The following is a 22,405-nucleotide window of genomic DNA, read 5'->3' as shown; positions in this document are numbered from 1 at the left end:
AGCTGCCTGGCTGCCGGCCGCCATCTTGGCTGGCAGTTAATTTGCATATCGCCCTGATTAGCCAATGGGAAGGGTAGCGGATGTACGGCTAATTACCATGTTTCTCTTTTATTAGATAGGATAGACTAGAGGCCCTGGGGTCCCTTGGCCTGGCCTGTGGAATCAGACCAAAACCGGCTCTCCAACATCCCCCGAGGAGTTCTGGATTGCAAGAGGGTGCAGGCCAGGCCAAGGGACCCCAGCTGTGCATGATCGAGGCCAGGGAGGAACTGCGGGAGGGCTCCAGGGCAGGTCCAGCCTGTCTCACCCAGTCCCAATCAGCCGGACCCCAGCAGCAAGCTAACCTACCAGTAGAGCGTCTGCCCCCTGGTAGTCAGTGCACATCATAGCGACTGGTCGAATGAATGGTCGGACACTTAACATATTAGGCCTTTATTATATAGATGTTCCTCTTTTCTCATTAACAATTTTTATCTTAAAAATCTATTGTCTATACTAAAATCTATTAGCATAGACATTCCTGCTCTGTTTTGGTTACTGTTTGCATAATTTACCTTTTTCATTCTTTACTTTCAACTATTGTGTCTTTGAATCTACAATGTGTGTGACTTTATCATTTAGTACAGCGGTTCTCCACCTGTGGGTCGCAACCCCTTTGGGGATCGAACGACCCTTTCACAGAGGTCGCCTAAGACCATTGGAAAACACATATATAATTACATATTGTTTTTGTGATTAATCACTATGCTTTAATTATGTTCAATTTGTAACAATGAAATTGGTGGTCCCCACAACATGAGGAACTGTATTAAAGGGTTGCGGCATTAGGAAGGTTGAGAACCACTGATTTAGTATTTTCATGACCCTGGCCAAGTTAATTCAATTTCCTAAACATTAGTTTCTTCCCTTCAAAATAAAGATAATATACAAAATAAGACTGTGATCAGGATTAAATGAGACAATATTTGTGAAAAAGTTGTGCCTAGCATAAGTAATGGATATTTATAAGCACTATAAAAATTATTATTAATGATACTGCCAAAGAAGATAAGAACATATTAACCAAAATATATCCTCACCTTTTCTGATAAATACTGGTCATAAATTCCAACGGCAGCTGCTCTTAAAAGACCTTTGGTTTGGTTGGTTTGATGTTTTCCATCTTTCTGACGGCTTAATAAAACTTGTAGTTGTTGTTGGGCTGTAACCCGGTATCCTTCCACTGTCATCCAGAAGAAGAGATGTGCTTGACCTCCAGTTTGCTGCATGTAATCTACCAAATAAAATCCATACCATAGATATTAGTGTCACACATTTCTGGGTGCATGTAGCTGTATAAGTTAAGAAAAATTAAAGTTTCAAATACTTAAAATTTGACATTTTAAAATGTATAAAAAGTGTCTGAAGTGAAAATATAGTTATATCATGAATTAGTTAAAAAAGACCAGTTATGTAGGAAATGTAAATAAAAGCACATTTAAAAATATTTATTTTTCATAATAAAATCTTTAGGGGATAAAATTGCTATACAAAGTTTCCTCAGAAATAAACCATTTTGTTAGCATTCAGCTTTTGTTCTCAATAAACATTAATAATCATAATATGTATTAATATTTATATAAACAGTAAAATTAAACTTTTCAACAAATCATGTAGCTATATTTTTTATCATGAAAATTAAGAATCAGAAAGTTGTGGCAAAAATGTTCTCCAAATAAAAGGAATTATGATGTAATTGTAATAAAATTCCCTCTCCATTCACACACAAAAGTGATACAAACCAGTTATATATGCCACGTACTCCTCATAAAATACTCTTCCTCAAATAATTTAAATTCACAGTAGACTCTTCCAAGGTTTATTTTAAAAGCGGTTTAGCAAATGCACAACAGAGTTATAATAAGCATTTGTTTCTTCAAAACAAAATAAATCTCTACCTCTGTTTTCCAGTGAAAAAAATGAACATTTCAGAGAATAAGAGGAAGAGGTGAGATAGATCTGGCATGCTTAACACTGAGTACTTAAAATTTAATAATAGTTACAATTATTAAAAATTTCAAGGATTATATTATTTTCATAAAATGGATTTACCTACCCATAAAAAATTGTAGTGCAACATTGTCTACAAGGATGCTGGCCAGAGGGACTGTGCAAAGTTTCCCAAAGTTTGCTGCCAGTTTCACAGTATTTATTTCCTATAGATAAAAGCGAATGTAGGTTAATATTTCATCTATTCACTCATTAGGTTAAAGATCTTTATATAGGTGTAAAAAATCAAATTACAAATTAAAATGGAATAAAATAAAGTTTTTCCCTTCTCATGCATGTGAGTTCCCAATAGAATAGTCTTGGCTCAGTGAATGTTATTTTCAGAGTTGCTTGGTAAATATATATTAAATATGATAAGCATTCATTTCTTCCAATACAAAATAATTCTAAATTACTGTGTTTTCAAATTCTCTCCCTCTCTCTACATACTCCAAATGAAAACGGATATTTTAAAGGCTCAAGGAGATGTTTAGAATGCTTAATATGTCCAAGAATAAACAAATCCCAACATTTTTAAGTATAGATTGAAGTCTATCTACTGGGAAAACAGAAAATATTCCCAAAAGAATAATATTGCTCCCAAGAGAGTACAATTTCTATAAAGTATTTTATAGAAATATAAATATAGACAATGTATTTCTTCTCAGACTATGTAAACAATAAATTATGTATGCTTTTCGGAGTTATAAAAGCATGATAACTACCTACATATAAAACAAATGAAAAAAAAGGGTTCAAAATCTACATATCAAGCACTATGCTAGGTACATTACACACATTACTTCATTTAATTTCCACAACAATTCTATTGGATTAAGTATCACCAAAGCCATCCTATATAATAAAAGTCTAATATGCAAATTCAACCAGGGGATAGGGACGGCCAGCCAACTGCCCGTGGCCCCTCCCGCTGGTCAGCCGCATCCCCTTGTGCACAAATTCGTGCACCAAGCCTCTAGTTTAACATATAAGAAAGCTGAAGACCAAAAAGTTTACCTATGACCATAAAGCAAGTAAGAATGAGTTTGTTTTTAAAGCCTGCTGTCCTTTCTTCTAAAACCCACAATATTTCTGTGAACTATTTTAACCAGCTTCTCTGTACATATTCCCAAATCCATCTCTCACAACCCTCGATTTTAAAAGATAGGCGTTCTCTAGAAGTTAAATAGGCTCTATTATTCAGGGACAGACACTAAATTAGGCATAGGTGATACATAAAGAAGGAAGATAATTTGAAGGAGGAAAATAACTTCTTGTGTAATTAGTACCCCTTCATATAAGTACTGAAAGTAAGAGTAACTGACTTAAAATATCTGGCATAAAACAACCCAGTGCCAGCACATGATTTCCCTCCTATATTTCTCCTGCCTAGCAGCAGCTCCACAAAGAATGGGATGGGGAAGAGAGTTCACTATTAACTTTATTTGTAATAAAAAGGTATGATAAAAGATCTTCTAAGATTTCAAGATGAGCAGCATGTTTAAAAAAAAATCTCTGTGGAGATTCTGAGGTTACTTCCAAAGGAAAATGCATGACTAGAGCTATTAAAGAGATAAAGTTTGATATTCAAAACAGAACTGACAGGTTTCCAAACAAGACATTAAGACATTGAGATTTTTAAAGGATTCAATATCAAAAAACATCTGGGCAAGAAGACTTTAAATAATGATGATGAAGGACCACTAACTCTAAGATCTAGATCAGGGGTGGGCAACCTTTTTGTGAGTGCGTGCCAAAACCAGCAAAATCTCTGACTCAAAATTCTTCTGCGTGCCAACCCTAATTTTTTGAGAACATGTTACACCTACTTGATATCTCTTAAGGTGTACGTATGTGAAGAACCTTGAAGAAATAATAAAATTCATTCGAGCGACAAAAACACAGTATATGATGATGAAAAATACATTTATTTTTTAATGTATACACGTACACTGATAGTCCGATAGAAAACTTTATGACTCCGTTTGATATTATCAGTGGGACTTTTGCTGCTGCATCACTGATGACAGAGATTTTACATCAGGTTTATATTTCGTGACCTTCAGAGATATGCACGAGCTACTACTTTCATCCCTCAGGCTACTCCTATTACGAGATTTAACAAAATTCATCACTGAGAACAGATTCACAAGTGTATGAAAACATGGAGAGTAACACTGTAGCAAAGTTTTTTAAACAAAAAAATTTTCTGGAATGGCATTCCAAGTCCTCAATAGTTCGTTTTCGACACTTCTCTCTGGTACTCCTGTCTCTAATCGCTTTTTTTCAATGTTTTCCAAGTCAACTCTAAGGTCAATAAATTTCTGCTTCCAAATTGAGCTACTCTGAAATTCAATCAACTGCATTTCAAAGTCAGCCATGTCTATGGTCTTTAACATAACTTGTTATGTAAAATTATTTATTTATCTAAGATGCACCTACACTGAATTTATCTGAAAAATAAAAAAGTCGATATTAAGAAAAAAATTGTAAATGGAAGATTATAAGAGAGGGTTTCGCGTGCCAGCAAAAGTTACTGGCGTGCCATGTTTGGCACACATGCCAGGGGTTGCCCACCCTTGATCTAGATAGTGCAACTACTTAAAAGAAACAATAAGCACTAGTGAAACCATATCATTTTTCTATTCTGAATTTGCATGGGTATATTAAACTAATTTTAACACAGATAAAACAAAGACAGGCATACACACAAATGCACTCACCTGCGTATATGAAATGTGGACCTCAAGTACTGTGAGCTAAAATTAATCTAGCAAACTAAACTTATTTTAAAATGTCTTGTATTCCTTAAGAAAAATTGCAAAATTACATGATCAGAATCACAAATAAATTTCCAAAATAGAAAACCAGCCAAAAAAAGTGACTACACTAAAAACTAAACTTAATTAAAAATGTTTTTTCCTGTCTGACAGCCCCAAATCTCTGCTCTATTTTATAGTAAAACTCTTCCAAACAGCTAACAATAATCACTATTTCTAATTCATCTCTTCCCATTTCCTCCTGGACTGACTCCCCTCATTAAGTTTTCTCTCCACTATTCCACCAAAATTGTTTATCATCAGATCACCAATAATCCCCTTGGTGGCATATACAAGGGCAATTCTAAGTTTTATCTTACTCAACTTATTAGTAGCCTTTGACATACCTGATCTCTCACTTCTTTAAACACTTTCTTTACATGGCTTCTAGGATATCACTCTCAGGTTTTCCTTCAATCTCACCAGCCACTTACTCTGTATCTTTGATTTTCTACTTTGTCTTAAACACTAGTAACTGAAGTGCCTCAAGACTGAGTTCTTGGTATCTTCTTACACTCACTCTTTTAGGTAACCTCATCCAGTCTCTTAACTTTAAGTAAACATCTGATAACCTTTAGAATTCTCAAAGATATTTCCACCACTAAACTTTCCCTTAAATTGGAGTTTACTAATTAGCATGTCTACTTGACTATTGAACAGGGAACTCAACTAAAACATCCAAAGTTAGATTCACTCCTCCAAATCTCCTCCTCCCTCAGTTTTATCCATTTAATTAAAAAGTGACACTATTCATACAGTTGCTCAACTCATCCAAGTGCCTTTTTAGTTTATCACACCATATTTAATCCATTAGTAAATCCTATTAGCCCTATATCCAGTCTCTACTTCTGATGACCTCTACAGACATCTATTACTGCAATTGTCTTGTAAATGATCTTAGTTTCCATTCTTGCCCCCACCACTTCGCAATTTATTCATCACAAAGAATCAAAGTAAACATTTTAATTCTCAAATCAGATTACATACTCACCAAGAAAAATATCTAATGGATTCACATTACAATTAGAATCTTTAAAAAAATCCTATGGCAGGTAAAACCATATATAATCTAACCCCAAGGTTCCTCTCCAATTTCATTCCTATTGACAATTCCTCTCATTCACTCCATAGCAGCCACACTGACCTCCAAGAACTCACCAACCATTTTCCTATCTCTAGACCTTTGCCTTTGCTTTCACCTGGCCTGTAAGACTCTTTAAAAAATAATCTAAAAAAAAAAAAAAGTCATAGGACTCTCTCATGTTACGCGTTCCTATGCTTAAATGTCACCAGATCTCTCAGCACCTATACAAAATACTGTTGGACATTCTCTATCCCTGTATTTTGCTTTACTTTTTTTCCCCCCCACACTTTTACTTATTTTCTACTTTTTTTTTTACATTATATATCAATTTATTTATTGGCTGATTTTCTGATTGCAACTAAAATGTAAGCTCCATGAAAGTAGATATTTTGTCTATTAGTCAATCTACCATGGTGTCCCATGCATAAAATTCAATAAATAGATTTTTTAATAAGTGGATAGATGAATAAATTAAGGAATAAAAAATCTTTAATTACGTTAGCATTTTTTAGGCAGTATTTCAATCTCTTTAGCTTGATTTCATGAATATTTATACTACATTATATCAGAGAAGTTTTTTTCTTAAAGTTCTTTTGTAGCGTAGTGCACTGGTGAATGTACTTTTTGTTATTTGCTAGACATTTTAAAAATTTACTTTTATATTAGACATACATTAGTTTCAGATGTATAATTATAGTGACTAGACATTTATATACCTTATGATGTGATCACCACAATAAGTCTAGTAATTATCTGCCCCTACACAGTTATTACAATATTATTAACTATATTTCTTGTACTGTACATTACTTCTCCACCACATATTTTATAACTGGCAATATGTATGTGTGTGTGTGTGTGTGTGTGTGTATATATATAATTTATTTTATTGATTTTAAGAGAGGAAGGGAGGAGAGAGAAATAGAAACATCAACAATGAGAAAGAATCTGGGATCAAGCCTGCAACCCGGGCATACGGCCTGACCGGAATCAAACCAAGACCTCCTGATTCATAGGTCAACGCTTAACCACTGAGCCAGGCTGTCCGGGCCACAGTTTGTACTTCTCAATCCCCTTCACCTTTTTCACCTATGCCCCCACCCTGCTAACATTTTAATAAATAAAGAGTATTTATAACTAAATGTTAACTCAAAAGTACTTTACTTACTTTGCCTGACTGCAACCGTTGTATTCTTGAGTCACATACTTTCTTTACAAATAATAAGCTATTTATTTGATTTTTGATAGTGTTGATATCTAAAAACAAACAAATTGATTATGAACTAGAAAGTGATAGTTATATGTGAAATACTTTAAACATGCCCTTACTGTCATCCTATATAATAAAAGGCTAATATGCAAATAGACAGAATGGTGGAACAACCAAACAACCAGTTGCTATGACGTGCACTGACCACCTGGGGGCACGTGTGGAATATGGTGGGGACTGGCCGCAGCAGTATGGTGGAGCAAGTGAGCAGGGGTGCCAGACCAAGATGGGGCACCGGTCGCTGTCATCGGGGCGAGCCTTTGGTGGTTACTGAAAATTCTTTGCTCCGACGAACTGCAGTCCCACCTGGCACTCACACCTGCTGCCAGCGCCAGACCCGTTTGTACCCACTGCTGGCCCCAATCGCTCTGCATTGTCAGCAGGTGCAAGCGGGGCCAGCGCCATCAGCATGTGGGGGCAGCGGGAGTAGGGCCACGGCGGGAGGGGCCGGGTGGGGGCGTGGAGGATGGGCCAAGACCCGCCCCTGTGCACACCCCAGCTTCGTGGCCCACAGTTCCTTTCAAGGTGCACAAATTTGTGCACTGGGCTCCTAGTTTAATATAAAAGCCAGTGCATAGAAAAATTATTATATTTAATAATGAAATAACCTAAAATTATATAATGAAATTATTTAGTTAATATTAAACCTTACCAATTCTCTTTACTTTAGAGATAACTGCAATAATAGTCTCACATTCAAAATTATAATACCTTATTCTTTGTTTTTTGTTTTTGTGTTTTTTTTAATCCTCACCAGAGGATATTTTTTCCATTGATTTCTATAAAGATGGGAGGGAGGAGGGAAGTGAGAGAGACACATTGATTGGTTGCCTCCCACAACGCTCCTACCAGGGTTGGGGAACCTGCAACTGAGGTATGTGCCCTTTCCTGTGACTTTTGGGCCTGTGGGCTGACACTCTAACCACTGAGCAAATGGCCACAGCTATAATGTATACTTAATACATGTTATAACACAATAAGCTAGATTTCAATTTAGTTAAGGCAAAAACAACTAATAGCATAAAATGACATTTAGGTAAATTCTAATTTTGTTTGAAGATACAGTAAACAATAAAGAGGTAAAACATTCTTTCACTTAAATTACTTACCATCACCAGCTGTATCTAAAGATCGAAGATACTGTAATTCTTCTATTGCCTTATCTCTGACTGCTTCTAGCTCTCCAATATTGTCACTCAATTTAATAATGTTCATAAAGGCCTCATAGTTGCAATTAGACTCACGGATCTAAAAAATAAAGTTTAAAAAACAGATGGGAGGGGGACTCACTTATTAAGGGAAAACAGAATCTTGAGTGACTACCATGTGAAAGGCACAACTTGACATATTCCTAATGCTTACAACAAAACAAAATGAAATTCTCTGTACTCAGAGTACTTAAATTCTCATGGGTCACAAACTAAACTATGGAAATAAAATATACAATAGGCTAGAAAGTAGAAAAGCATGCTCAGAATGTTTGATGGATGATAACAAGGAAGCCATGACGGTTGAACTGTATCAAAGAAAGGTAGAAGAGTAGACAACAAGATCAGTGGTGATGAAGAGCAAACCAGTAGGTTACAATAAATGTTTTGACTTTCATTCTATGTGGAATGAAAGTTACTAGAGGATTTTAAACAGAAGAGTGGGATTCTCCAACCTAAATTTAACAGAATCACTATGATTATATGAACACTATTATTTTGTCTTTTTTTCCAGTCACTTGCTGTTTAAGAATAGAAATAGAGTAGATGGATGGTGAAGTTGAATTTAACCAGAGTGTCATTTCACCAAGCAAGTACAACGAGAGAGAGAGAAACGGTATATGAAGATGTGAAGGAACTAATCATTATGACTGCCAATTAAATTTAAACCAAGTAATGCAGTAAAGGGAGCTATGCGAAGGTAGCAGACTTAGGATATACCATCATCATTTTTAATGGCTGCATAGTATTCTATTGTATTAATATGCATAATTTATTAAACTAATCCTCTATGTGAGACACTTAAATTGCTTTCAGTTTTTTAGTATTATATGCAATGTTTGCATTAGTGGCCTTAAATGTTGTTGCAAATCTGCTTATCATCATTTTAGAATAAATTTCAGGAGTAGAATTCCTAACTAAGGGGTATACATTTAAAAAATTTTTAATGACGTGGATTTGCATATTTTTAAAACTCTTGGTAGAGAACCTAGTAGGGATCTATCAAAGTTAACAAAAGAAAAGAATAATCAGGTTCTGTGGCCTCCATGAAAGGGTCTAACTTTAAAAAATACTGGTCATCTATCTATACACATGGGGAGTAAAACATCCTTTTTTAAATTTAAATAAGTAGTAACAACACCAAACTTGTCAAGATTATCTTATCTCTTAAAGAGAACTTGACTAACACATATAGCAAACAGAAATATTGAAAATACAAAGATTATCTCTAGATACATTTTTATTTAATAAATTGTTGCTTAATCATCCTAATCTCCAAGTACTATTTCTATATTTAAAAAAATTGTTTTAAAGAGTTGTAATTTAGAAAGTACATACCATCCATATGATATATTGATTAATATAATCAGGATCACTGAGTTGATTTATTAATGGAAGAAGAATTCCTTGTGCAAGGATTTCCTGGACAAAATTTTAAAAAACACAAACAAATTTAATCTAATACACTGTTCAAATCAATAGCATAATATAAATTCCCTAACAACCTGTTACTTAAGAAAAGTACAATACACGTAAAACTAAAACTTAATAACCACCATAAGCTAGATGAGCTAGTTTGCCACAGTTAAAATAAATAAATTAAATAAACTGAGATGCAGCTACCTAGATCTATATGGATACATGTCCACAATGACACCTAGAGTTCAATGGAGAAAAGCAAAAATATAGCTCTAGTATGTAAGTATTTCTGTTAATTTTTAAATGGCAAAACATTGCAGTATAACTATTTATGGATTCCTATATCTATATTTAAAGAATAATAACACCAATTTTAGGATAGTGATTATCAAGGGAGGAACAGAGCAACTATAGTAAAATATTAACACTGGTTGACTCTGAGTAGTTGGTACATACATGTCTATTATATTATTCACTATACTAATGGAATGTGGGTTTGTATATTCTTCTATTTTTAAATTTCTTAGTTTTAATTTATAATATGGTAAATATTGATAGATAAAACCCACATAAAAAAAAAAAAAAGCTCTTTGAGGTCTTCAATAATTTTTAAGAGAGTCACAGGGACCCGAGACCAAAACTTTTGGGAAGTACTACTCCAAGTTTCTTTATAGCCATTTATTTGGTATGAGTTTAAGCTTACCCTGACAAAGTATCGCATGGTCTTGTTCTGGAAATCTCCAGGAGGTAGCAATAAGTATAATAAGACCTCACACAAATCCCTTAGGAATCCTAGAAAAAAAAGGTAGCTATAATAACATTAGAAAATATGAAATCCCCATCTACTCTTGATATAAAACACATAAAGGTAGAAATAATCAGTTTTCTGATTATACTGGCTTATTATTTTAGTAATTAGTACATATCAGTATTCATTAAAAACTTCTTCATTCTGCCCTAGCTGGTTTGGCTCAGTGGATAGAGCGTCAGCCTGAGGACTAAAGGGTGCCAGGTTTGATTCCAGTCAAGGGCATGCCTAGGTTGCGGGCTCGATCCCCAGTAGGGGGCGTGCAGGAGGCAGCTGATCAATGATTCTCATCATTGATGTTTCTATCTCTCTCTCCCTCTTCTCTTCCTCTCTGAAATGAATAAAAATATAAAAAACAAACAAACAAAAAACTTCTTCATTCTTCTCCAAATAGTAACTACCCAATCATCAAAATGGTATTTTTAAGTCTGCTGTTACATCCCACTCTTTGAATGACTGAAAAATTTCAATTACAAAAGTGCTCCCAAAACAACTTTTGTTGTACCATGTATTCTGTACTCTACCACACTAGTTATGTTTGCATACTTAAAAATTATTTGCACATTTAAAAATTACCTGTAATTATTCTTTCCAAAAAGAACTTCCACTATTTTGGCAGAAAAAAGAATATGCTCTTCTAATTTACATATTTGAGAGCTCGGTTTACATAAAAGCACTGCACATCACTATATCTATTTCTTACATTTAATTATTTCAGATCAGTGCTAATATAATGGTGATTAAAAACTGAACTGCACAATATATATAAAAAGAAAAGAAGAGGAAAGCAAAGTAAAGACATAAAAATGTTAAGCATTATAAAAATAAAAGAAAACAATTTCCACAACTAGAAATGCTTTACTGTAGTTGTTACATACTGACACTTCACAGGAATATATTATACACCTGATACTATTAATAAAAAAATGTGCCAAGTAGAAAATCTAGGGAAAATCACAACACCCTCAACTAAAGCTTATCTGATCTAACCTTCCAAAAAGAAGACAAGCTCGTTCTACCCTAAAAATTGTATTTAAAATTTTTATAAGCATTATCTTAGCAAATATTTTAGGGTGCCAGATATATTCTTGAATTAGAAATAATAAATCAAGGTGAAGATAAAATTACTATCGATCAAAAAAGTAAATTTCAATTACAAAATGTTTATGCTTGTTATATTTTCCAAGAAGACAAGAGGGGTAATCTTTAATTACCATCTTTAACTTTTAAAGGTAACCTTCAAAACAGAAAAAAAAACTGGAAATTACTTTTAGGAATTAAAAAATAAAATAAAGTGAATAGTAACAGTATCTTCACTATGCTACCTGTCTTAAAAGAATAATTTCACCCTTATATTTGTTCACTGGTCCTACTAACTCATCTCTGATCAACTTGAACAGTTACTGTTCTCAAAAGTGTGAAACTGAAAACAAAACCTTCTTCATCTTTGGGAGAAGTGCACACTAGATCACGGCAAACGTCCTTCTCCATTTCAACTTCAACTTCAAAGAAGGTTTCTACAAGATCTTCTGCTGAACCTGCAGAAAGAAAAGAACAATTCAAGCTATACTGAATGATATAAACAAAACAGATTTTAAAATCATAATTTTCAGGAATAAAGATATTACCTGTTACTTGATCATCTTTTTCTGTTATCTTCTGTTGAGCCTTTCTAAATACTCGTAGGTGTGTGCCAAAATCATCTACAATGCGTGTTGTAAAATAAGGCTGCCAGTCTATTTCTTTTGACCTTATAAAAAACATATTACATAGAAGCATTATGTAAATGCTTTTTAATCAAGAAATATAAATTCATTTTAATGACTACTAAAAGACATCATTATCAGAGACTGAATTTATTTATACTGAGGTTTTGTTCATTTAATTACTATTACATCTTAACACTATCTTTCATTCATAAGACCCAAGGTATATCAAATCTATTTGACTAAGACTTTAGGCATACTAAGCATTTTATGTGCCAAAGCTTAAAGATTATAATAGAAAAAAATGATATTTTTTCCAGTTAAATCTGAAGTGAATCTAACAGATAGATCATGCAAATTCTCATCCCAGACCTAAGAATACATTAGAAATTCAGAACTTTGCCTGATTTTGAAAGAGCGGACTAAGAGCTGTCAGAGGGGAGGGGATTTGGGGGAAGTGAAAATAGGCAAAAGGGGGATAAATAGGGATAGAAAGAGACTTGACTTTGGGTGGTGAGCATACAATGCAGTATGCAGATGATATTTTATTGAGATGTATACCTGAAACTTGTATGGTTTTATTAACCAACTAGAGGCCCAGTGCACGAAATGTGTGCATGGGTGGGGTCCCTAGCAGCTGCCAGCTGTGGGCCGGGTCCTCCCTTCCCCAGCTGTGGGCAGCCGGCCAGGGCCTCCCTTCGTTCTGCACCACCCCCTGGTGGTCAGCACACAGCATAGCAAGCAATTGAACTCCCAGTTGGTCAAACTCCCAAAGGGACACTATGCATATTAGGCTTTTATATATATAGATGCTACCCCAATAAATTCAATTACAAAAAGAAAAGAACATTTGAAATATTTCTTGGTTCTTTTTCAATCATTTCTGAAATCTTCACATTCTTCTTTTAGTTATATAGGCCAAGTTCTAAACTAAATACCTTTGGTATGAGCCTGATTGGTTTTTAAGTGCATATACTAGCACTTAAAAACTAGTGTATTCAAAATAACAAAAAAAAAAATGGTTCAAAGAATGTGGCTACACTTAGCCATGAAAAAGGTGATTACTAATTATATTATGTAGTACTCTATCTCAAAAGCAAAACACCACAAGAGACACTGCTAATTTAGTATACAAGTGGAGCAAATAATAAAGACAACAGATAAACCAAAAACAGTTTACACCTCTCCTTGAATTAAGTAACAGTTTGTTTTGTTTTTCAATCCTTGAGGATATTTTTTCCATTGATTTCTAGAAACAGTAGAAGGGAGGGAGAAGGGTGAGAAAGAGAGAGAGAGAAACATTGATGTGAGAGAGACACATTGGTTGGTTGCCTCCCACATGTGCCCCTACCAGGGCTGGAGAACCTGCAACTGAAGTACTTGCCCTTAACCAGGAATCAAACCTGAGACCTTTCAGTCCGCAGGCCGAGATTCTGACCACTGTGCAAAACTGGCCAGGGCAAATTAAGTGTTAGTTTTAAACAAATGTTTTTAATGCTGTTTTCCTTAAATTAGTATTAAAATTAATTTACTCTTTTAGGTGTTTATTCATGAAGATGCTAGGCAATGGAGGGGCCATAAAATGTATACCCTAACTCATTATGTTAATTACCCACATATGTATAATAAAGAAGCTAGTGAAGAAATTGACTTGATTACACTGTCATTTTTTTTACAGAAAGCATTCAAAAGATAATGGCATTGAGGAATATAACAAATGGCTGTTTTAAAATAAAAAACATAAGTTATTAGCACTCATATACAATTTTTTAAAATTTATACAACTATGATTTTGTTATATATATTGAAAGGAAGAGTAACATTTAAGGGTAACCTAAACTCAGGAATCTGAGGAGGGTTACCGTTATTTAGAATATAAGAACCATGTATATAAGCACATATTAACCTTGGTAACAACATTCAGCTTCAACATAAAAATTTAAATCTAGGAATCTCTAGAGTCTCTTTAAAAAAAAATCACAATCTATATAAGCATCTTTCAAAAAAAACTTTAACATGAATATTTGTACAAAATTATACACACTGAAAATTTTATGAAAACAGAATTTACTTGGTTGGTATAAGCCATTGCATTAGTTCATTTAACCCATAAAAGGTTCCTTCTAGCAAATTTAGAAGAAAGTAATTTTTCAAGTTAGAGCTGTAATCTTTCAAAGTTAGAGCTGTTCCATTTCATGGTACAATATATATAAAACAGTGACATTTTCAAACAAAATAAAATTTACAAAGGTATTTTAAACCCAATTCAATTCTATAACCCATCACTATAGAGGAGGTAATGACATTTAAAATTAGTGAAAATCAAAAAAGTAAAAAATAAAATTAGTGAAAATCAAAAAGCAATGCAACTACATAAAAATAATTTTAAATATAGATTTTTACTTTCAATATACAAATATGAGTAGGGTGGGGAGAACAGGGAACACAGTATTCTGCATCTCTATCCAAGTTCATTCGTTTCCCTCTTCTTGACTCATTTCCACTGAATACATGAAACCCTAATGTAAATCTCAACTAAAAGGGACTTTTCTAGGTTAGAAAGATAAGAACAACAGTAATATATTGCTTCCCATTTATAAATTAGGAAAATATCTACTATCAATTTCTAGTAGTATTTATAATAACAAAATTTGAAACTATTTTGATGACAGTGCTTTCTAAATTTATGGTATATGATAATATGTAATAAATTTTTAAAATCATTCAACTTATGTAACCACCATACTTCGTTCTATTGATCCACATATAATTCTCTATTAAAGTTCTTAATATCCATTACTTTTAAGTTATGCCTAAGTTCAAAGCTCTTTTCACTTTGTTTAAAATATTTCCCCATACACTTCTTATTCTAATAAAAACAAAAGGATTACACAATGAATCCTTTTATCTACACTTCCATTTTATTATTACTTACATGTGAATCTATAATTATAAAAGCTTAATATGCTAATTAGACCAGACAAAGCCGGGGCTGCGAGGGAAGCCCGGGTCCTGGGTGCAAGAGGGAAGCGGAGCCAGCAGCCAGGGGAAGGAAGGCCTAATCTTGCATGAATTTTGTGCATCGGGCCTCTAGCTTAAAAATAAGAGAGCATATTTCCCATACGTTCAAAAGTACAAGTGATGTATTCAACCCTACCCTAAAAATATAAAATTTATAGCAGGGTCCTGAAGCTTAAATACCTGACAGAATGGGTGCAAAAATTACTCAGTTTAATGAGGGATGCAAAGAAGCAATGAAGTTATAATTTAAGCATACAAGCAAAAGCCAAGCTGTAATGTGTACCTCTCTGACCATATATTTTGCATGCCTATATCTCGATCTCTAACACCAGCATCATCTCCTTACTTTTAACTGGTCTCCGACATCCACTCTTGTCTCCCCTCCATTCTATTTTCCATAGAGCAGCCAGAGTGATTTTTTTAATACAAATGTGATAGTACAAAATAAAAGCTTTAAATATCTTTCAATAACTCCATTGATCTTAGGCCTGAGCACAAATTCCTTCTCTAAAATCTTACATACCTGGAACACTGCTTACACCCTTATTATCACCTGTTCCACCCTCTTTCTTCCCTTCTGTTCTGCATACTCTCAGGCTTTCTTTCCATTTCTCAAACTTGAGTATGCCTTTTCTTATCTCAGTGCCTCTGGACAATCTATCCCCTCTGACAGGTTTGCTCATCCCTGCCCACTCTCCACAAATTCCCCTTCTTTCTCACACATTCAACGGACAATTCTCACTTATACTAAAACATCAATTCCACATGTCAGCCTTTGTTGACCCTCTCCCTTTGCTTTATTCCTTCAGATCAGGTCTGGATCTCTGGTGATATTCTTTTTTTTTTTTTAAATCTTTATTGTTCAGATTATTTCAGATGTTCCTCTTTTTCCCCGCCATAGCTCCCCTCTACCCGGTTCCTTATAGCACCGAAATTTTCATTTTTTATAGCACTTACAACAAGCATGTCAAACTCGTGGCATGTGGCCCACAACAAATATTTCTGTGGCCCAGCCACTATAACAGTATATAAGAAAATTTCTTAACTTAATTTTTACAATATCCTGTTATACATAATTATTAATAACAAACTACAAAGTTCGCTAATGACTGATTACTATAATCGTGTTGCATTCATTTCCCTTACGTGCCTATGCGCAGGTTCACCATTTCCACTAATACTAGCAGTGAATATTTTAGCAGCTGATTGCCATGTCATTAGTCTTGTACTGACTTGTTTGGTGTGCGCCACAGGAAGTATTTCGCTTTTGGAGAACAAAAAAAAATAGGTTTATTTGTGTTATGCTTATTAATTTGTGCAGTTATTCAGTGTCTGGTAAGTTAATGTTCAAGAAAAAAATATTAATTTTTATTAAAATGTTCTATTATTTTGTTAACGATTATTCATTGTATTCAGCATGTCTCTATCGAAATAAACCTACATTTCTATAAAAACTGAAGCTTTTTTGTGTGTGGCCCACATAGACTTAAACCTTGTTTATTTGGCCCGTGTTAGCCTTTGAGTTTGGCATGCTTGACTAAACTGCAGTTAAATAACTCAATTGCTTGAAATAAATTCAATTACTGAGGTAAAAATCTAGGAAAGTCAGGGACTTCTATTCTGTGTTCATTTTATTCACAATGGTATCCCTGATGGCTAAGTAATGTATTGAACAGCTGGAGACACTCAATACATATTGATTTAATGATCCCTCTTTCAAGGTAAAATCTGTCTTTTCAGGGTCAGGTGCTTAAAAAATAGCACAAGACACATACAACAGTTGCTTCTTTACTCCTTACAGTTCTGAAATAAAACATAAACTGACCTTTTTTTGCCTCTCTAAATCCCTAAGCTACTTCATGCTAATGCCTAAAAAGGGCAATGAATGTCCCAAATATGTGGGCTGCGATTGAGCTGATATAAATTACTTCACTGGTTCTATCTATTCTAAGCAGTGTACAGCTTATCATCCCACAACCACACATAAAAAAACACACCTCCAAAATCAACAAATTTATGTAAAAAGCACTGGACATGTACAAACACATACATGTACACACACCCACACACATATACTTAATTAAAGAAAGATTCATCATTTCATTAGTTGTGAAATTCAGCAAGTCACATAACTCCCCAAGGTTTGTTTTCTCTAAGGCCATTCAGGGTTTTAAGAATCTATGATTGTATTATCTAAATACACACACACACACACACACACACACACACACACACACACACAGAGTAAATGGAAAACCGGTAACTGGCATATACTTGTAAATCAAAATATTTGAACAGAAGAGGAAGTTATGAATACATTTCATTTAACTTCAATCATATAAATCTCTCAAAATTAGGCTAAGACCTTTTATTTGAATGTTTTGCTTAGTGATGATAATAATGTAGTCTTTGTCATGGAAAAATCATTCCAACACTGCAAAAGTTATGCTTTTCTTTTAAGTGGCATGACAACTAACATTTGTGAACAAATCTGAATCCTTCCAAAGAGTCCTTCAAAACTCTTCACCAGTATTTCATAGTTGTCTTTTGCACACCTAATTCAACTGCAATCTATCTAGCAACTAGCTATGAGTAAAATTCCAAAGCGAGTGACTTCGTTTTCATAGGGACTACCTTGCCATACTCCTATTCCTTCCATCTGGACAGGAGTAAATTATATGATTATAATACAGGTTCAGAAGCAAATACAACTTTCTTTTTTAACACACTTAATTATCTTTCTCCTCTAAGTCACAAATGTTCAGCTTGCACCACAGACCAACTGAATCAAATTTTCCTTCTTTCTCCCACATTCACTTGACAATTCTCACTTATACTTAATCTAAACCATCAATCCCGCAGGTCAGCCTTTGTTGATCCTCTCCCTAAAATACATAAACTAGGCATCATACAACTGACTTTTGATAAGCTTAAAACTCAAAAGATGGGAACAGAAGTAGACAGAAATACTAGAAAGTGGTCTATTAGCCTAGCTTTATTGCTAGGGATACAAGTCAGTATATCCTACAAAGAGAATGAAGAATATTGGCTAACTAAATGTAAGTTAAAAGAATGATAGTAGTATAGAATTGGTACCACTCCAAAAATAGCTTAAAAGTTCATTGATGATAACCATACACAGAAATAAGAGGTTAATCAAGCAATCTATATATATAAAAGAGCCAGGGCCGTCACATCCGAAACAACCGAACGGACGACGGAACAGGCTGAGTGGGGCAACAAGGCTGGAAGGGGGGTTAGTGAGAAACAACCAAACGACTGAACACCAGGCTGTGTGGGGCAACCAGGCCGGCAGGGGGGCTAGTGAGGGACAACCAAATGACTGAGCAGCAGGCTGCCTGGGGCGACCAAGCCAGCAGGGGGGGGCAGTGAGGGGCAATCAGGCCGGCAGGGGGCGCAGTTGGCGACAACCAGGCCGGAAGGGGGAGCTGTAAGGGGTGACCAGGCCGGCAAAGGGGACAGTGATGGGCGACCAGGCCAGCAGGGGGGCCAGACCAGGCTGGCGGGGGAGGGGGCAGTTAGGGACAATCAGGTCGGCAGGCAGAGGCGTTTTGGGGTGATCAGGCTGGCAGGGGGCCAGTTAGGGGCGATCAGGCAGGCAGGTGAGCAGGTAGGAGCCAGTGGTCCTGGTTTGTGAGAGGGATGTCCGGAAACCGGCAGTCGGACATCCCATGGGTCCTGGATTGGAGAGGGTGCAGGCTGGGCTAAGGGGACCCCGCCCCGCATGCACCGGGCCTCTAGTATTGTAATTTAAATAGGATTAAATAATAAACAGTATTTAATTGGAGAAAGGAACAGTATAGGAATGAGCAAAGGCGATGGAATGAACATGGTATATGGAAGAGTCATTGTGTAGACTTGCCTGACTAGAGAAGTGGGTGACCATTTGGCAGTAAAGGCAATCTTCACATTCTTGGCAGAATACTTTCCTGGAAAAGGTCCTTTTGTCAAAATGATAAAAGTAAATACTGACTTTCCCATAGAAACAATCCTATTATAAACCATGTTCCTAATGCTACATATTTTTTCAGAGAAATGACTACTAAGACCTTATAAGTTAAAAACAGTTAAGAATATCACAGTACACTATTTACTGAACAGTGTATGTGTGTATATATAGAGAGAGATAGATTTAAAGATACATTAATCATTAAAGGATATAATAACCAATCACATAAAATTAAAATAATATGTATTAATTTCCTATATAAGGCTTTTTTATGAAGAAAAATAAGATATTTTTTAAAAATATCATTAGTGTAGTAAAATTCATAGTTTTTCTAGGTAGATTTCGACAAGTATTTTTGAGGAGATGTTGATAAAAGTTTAATTCCACTAAAGGATTTTTGAATCAATTGACCTATAGGCATGTTTCGTGGAAAGCAGTGGCCTATCTATGAAAGAAGAAATTTCTTCCTCCTTGAGCCACTGAATCAGGCAGCAACTTCCCCCTCATAATTCACTATAAGAAAGTATATACATAAACCTAAAAAAATAAGTAAGAAAATAAAATACATAAACCTTTGTTTCCATCCTTCTAGAGTACTTGAGAAACTACTTTGTTACAATGTCAAAAGTGTCAACCTGAAATTGAATTTGAGTCAAATTTTAAAGGCACAGAATTATAAGCTTGCTGCTATATTAAAAGAATACCCCTTCTTCCAACCTCAATTCACTCATAAATACTATGTTAAATATCTCTAGAGTACCTTTGTTTCCCTTTTAAAACCATAAGGATTTAGTTATAAAATAAACTGATTTTTTCACAACACTGTAAAGTATATGATAGTCTAACCACTATGCTGTACACCTGACACTAATACAAAATAATAGTGAATAAAAAAGAAATAGAGCTGAAGATCATTTTTATTTATATTTTTGTTTTCTTTTTTTTAAATATATTTTTATTGATTTCAGAGAGGAAGGGAGAGGGAGAGATAGAAACATCAATGATAAGAATCATTGATTGGCTGCCTCCTGGATGTCCCCTACTGGGAATTGAGCCCATAACCCTGGCATGTGCCCTTACCTGGAATTGAACCATGACCTCCTGGTCCATAGGTCGATGCTCAACCACTGAGCCATATTGGTTGGGCTATATTTTTTGTTTTCTAGATAAAACCACCAAAGCCATGTTCCCACAAAATAAGTATACAGGAGTAGAAGAAGTTTTGTTGTATCACTGACAATAAGTTTTTGAACTCCTTTCAACTTACGCATCCAAATCACAGTTATATTTTATCAAAATTTAGTTTTAGTAATATATGAGCTGATAATCTGATTAGGTCCTCCTCTAATTTTGTTGAAATTAAGGAATGAAAACCACCTGACTTCCAACTGGATTTGTTATGGAGTCATTAATTATACCCATTATTCTTTACTTTTAGGGACCTTGTTGAATATGATATACTCAGAAAGGACTAGAAAACAGAAATATTAATTTTAAGACACTTTTGCCAATTCAATACTTTTAATAAAATGCTTTTATTTCTCAAAGAAAAAAAAAAGATTAGTATACTATGTCTTCTATGTTTCAGGTCAAGCATACTATCTGACCATGTAGAAATATAATGAAATGTTTAAATAAACTTTATCATCCTACTCTAAGATCTCCTAATAAAATAGACCAGAGGAGTGCTTAATCCCAAGGTCAATTAAATCTAATTATCAACCCTATACACTATAAAAAATAACTCCCCAGTTTCCTCAAAAAGTTAAAAATAGAACTCCCATTTGACCTAGTAATCCCACTTCTAGAACTATATCCCAAGAAACCAGAAACACCAATCAGAAAGGATATATGCACCCGTATGTTCATAGCAGCACAATTTACCATAGCTAAGATTTGGAAACAGCCTAAGTGTCCAACAGCAGATGAGTGGATTAAGAAACTGGTACATTTACACAATGGAATACTGTGCTGCTGTAAAAAGGAAGGAACTCCTACCATTTGCAACAGCATGGATGGACCTGGATAGCATTATGCTAAGCGAAATAAGTCAGTTGGAGAAAGATAAATATCATATGATCTCACTCATTGGTGGAAAATAATGAACAACATAAACTGATGAACAAAAACAGATCCAGAGACACAGAAGCATCGATTAGACCATCAAACCTCAGAGGGAAGGCAGGGGAGGGTGGGGGTAAGGGAGAGAGATCAACCTAAGGACTTGTATGCATGCATATAAGCATAACCAATGGACTCAGACACCAAGGGGTGAGGGCATGAGTGAGGAGAAGAGGGGAGTAGCGGTGGAGAGGGGTAATGGGGGGGGGGGGTAAGGACACATATGAAATACCTTAATCAATAAAGAAAATTAAAAAAAAAAAAACAACCAACAGGGTTCTTAATTTTCAATTTAGTGTTTTCTCTACTAACACCTCAACATGAAACTTCCTGACTCATAATTTTTTTTTTAAATGGTGGAAATGCAGAAAAATGTAAGCATGCAGCTTTAGCTAACCATATTAAAGAAATGGTACTTAGTGCTCTACAACACCACATAAAAAGTCTAGTTCTATGTCCCAATGCTTCAAAGAAGTCAAATATCTAGACGACCTGGATCTCAGTATATAATGAACAACTTAGGTAGAGGAAACACATGAAGCACACTCCCTACTTTAGGGGTTGAATATAAAGAACACACAGCTGAAAGCCATACATGAGCTACAAGAAAAGGAAAAAATAACCTGGGGCTAAGGGTGCATCCTCTTCAGTATCTACACTAATAAAAGAGAAACACGGTAATTGGCGTACGACCGCTACCCTTCCCATTGGCTAATCAGGGAGATATGTAAATTAACTGACAGCCAAGATGGCGGCTGGCAGCCAGGCAGCTTAAAGCGAACATGAGGGTTGCTTCCTTCATTGAAGGAGGAAGCCAACGTTCCCCGCCTGCGCCTGCGCTGCCGGCCTCTGAGCTGGCAGTTTGAAACTTTGTAACACTTTCAGCCGGCCCGGATCTCAGAGCTAAAGTTATACATTGTTTCGATTATAGAACCAGCAGCGGAAGCCTCA

At 35.1% G+C, this 22,405-nt stretch overlaps 1 protein-coding gene across 7 annotated transcripts in view; it reads right to left on the bottom strand.

Moving 5' to 3' along the window:
• Positions 1-22,405, bottom strand: part of SNX13 (sorting nexin 13) — an 87,579-nt gene that overhangs the window by 42,332 nt on the left and 22,842 nt on the right. For 4 of the 7 annotated variants that reach the window (XM_014544652.1, XM_014544654.1, XM_014544653.1 and 1 more), the window contains exons 6-13: positions 12,265-12,386; positions 12,073-12,174; positions 10,532-10,620; positions 9,748-9,831; positions 8,311-8,449; positions 7,100-7,188; positions 2,096-2,195; positions 1,080-1,273 (exon numbers count right to left, since the gene is read on the bottom strand). In XM_014544652.1, the coding sequence (XP_014400138.1) occupies positions 1,080-1,273; positions 2,096-2,195; positions 7,100-7,188; positions 8,311-8,449; positions 9,748-9,831; positions 10,532-10,620; positions 12,073-12,174; positions 12,265-12,386 (919 nt within the window). Of the gene's footprint in view, positions 1-1,079; positions 1,274-2,095; positions 2,196-7,099; positions 7,189-8,310; positions 8,450-9,747; positions 9,832-10,531; positions 10,621-12,072; positions 12,175-12,264; positions 12,387-19,246; positions 19,326-22,405 lie in introns of all 7 variants that reach the window. The other 3 variants (XM_014544656.1, XM_014544658.1, XM_014544659.1) reach the window with 2 other exon arrangements.

The sequence above is a fragment of the Myotis brandtii genome, unplaced genomic scaffold, assembly GCF_000412655.1.
Source record: "Myotis brandtii unplaced genomic scaffold, ASM41265v1 scaffold374, whole genome shotgun sequence".
Classification (NCBI taxonomy): domain Eukaryota; kingdom Metazoa; phylum Chordata; class Mammalia; order Chiroptera; family Vespertilionidae; genus Myotis; species Myotis brandtii.
The sequence above is the reverse complement of the archived record's forward strand: the minus strand, read 5'-3'. Positions and strand labels throughout refer to the sequence as shown.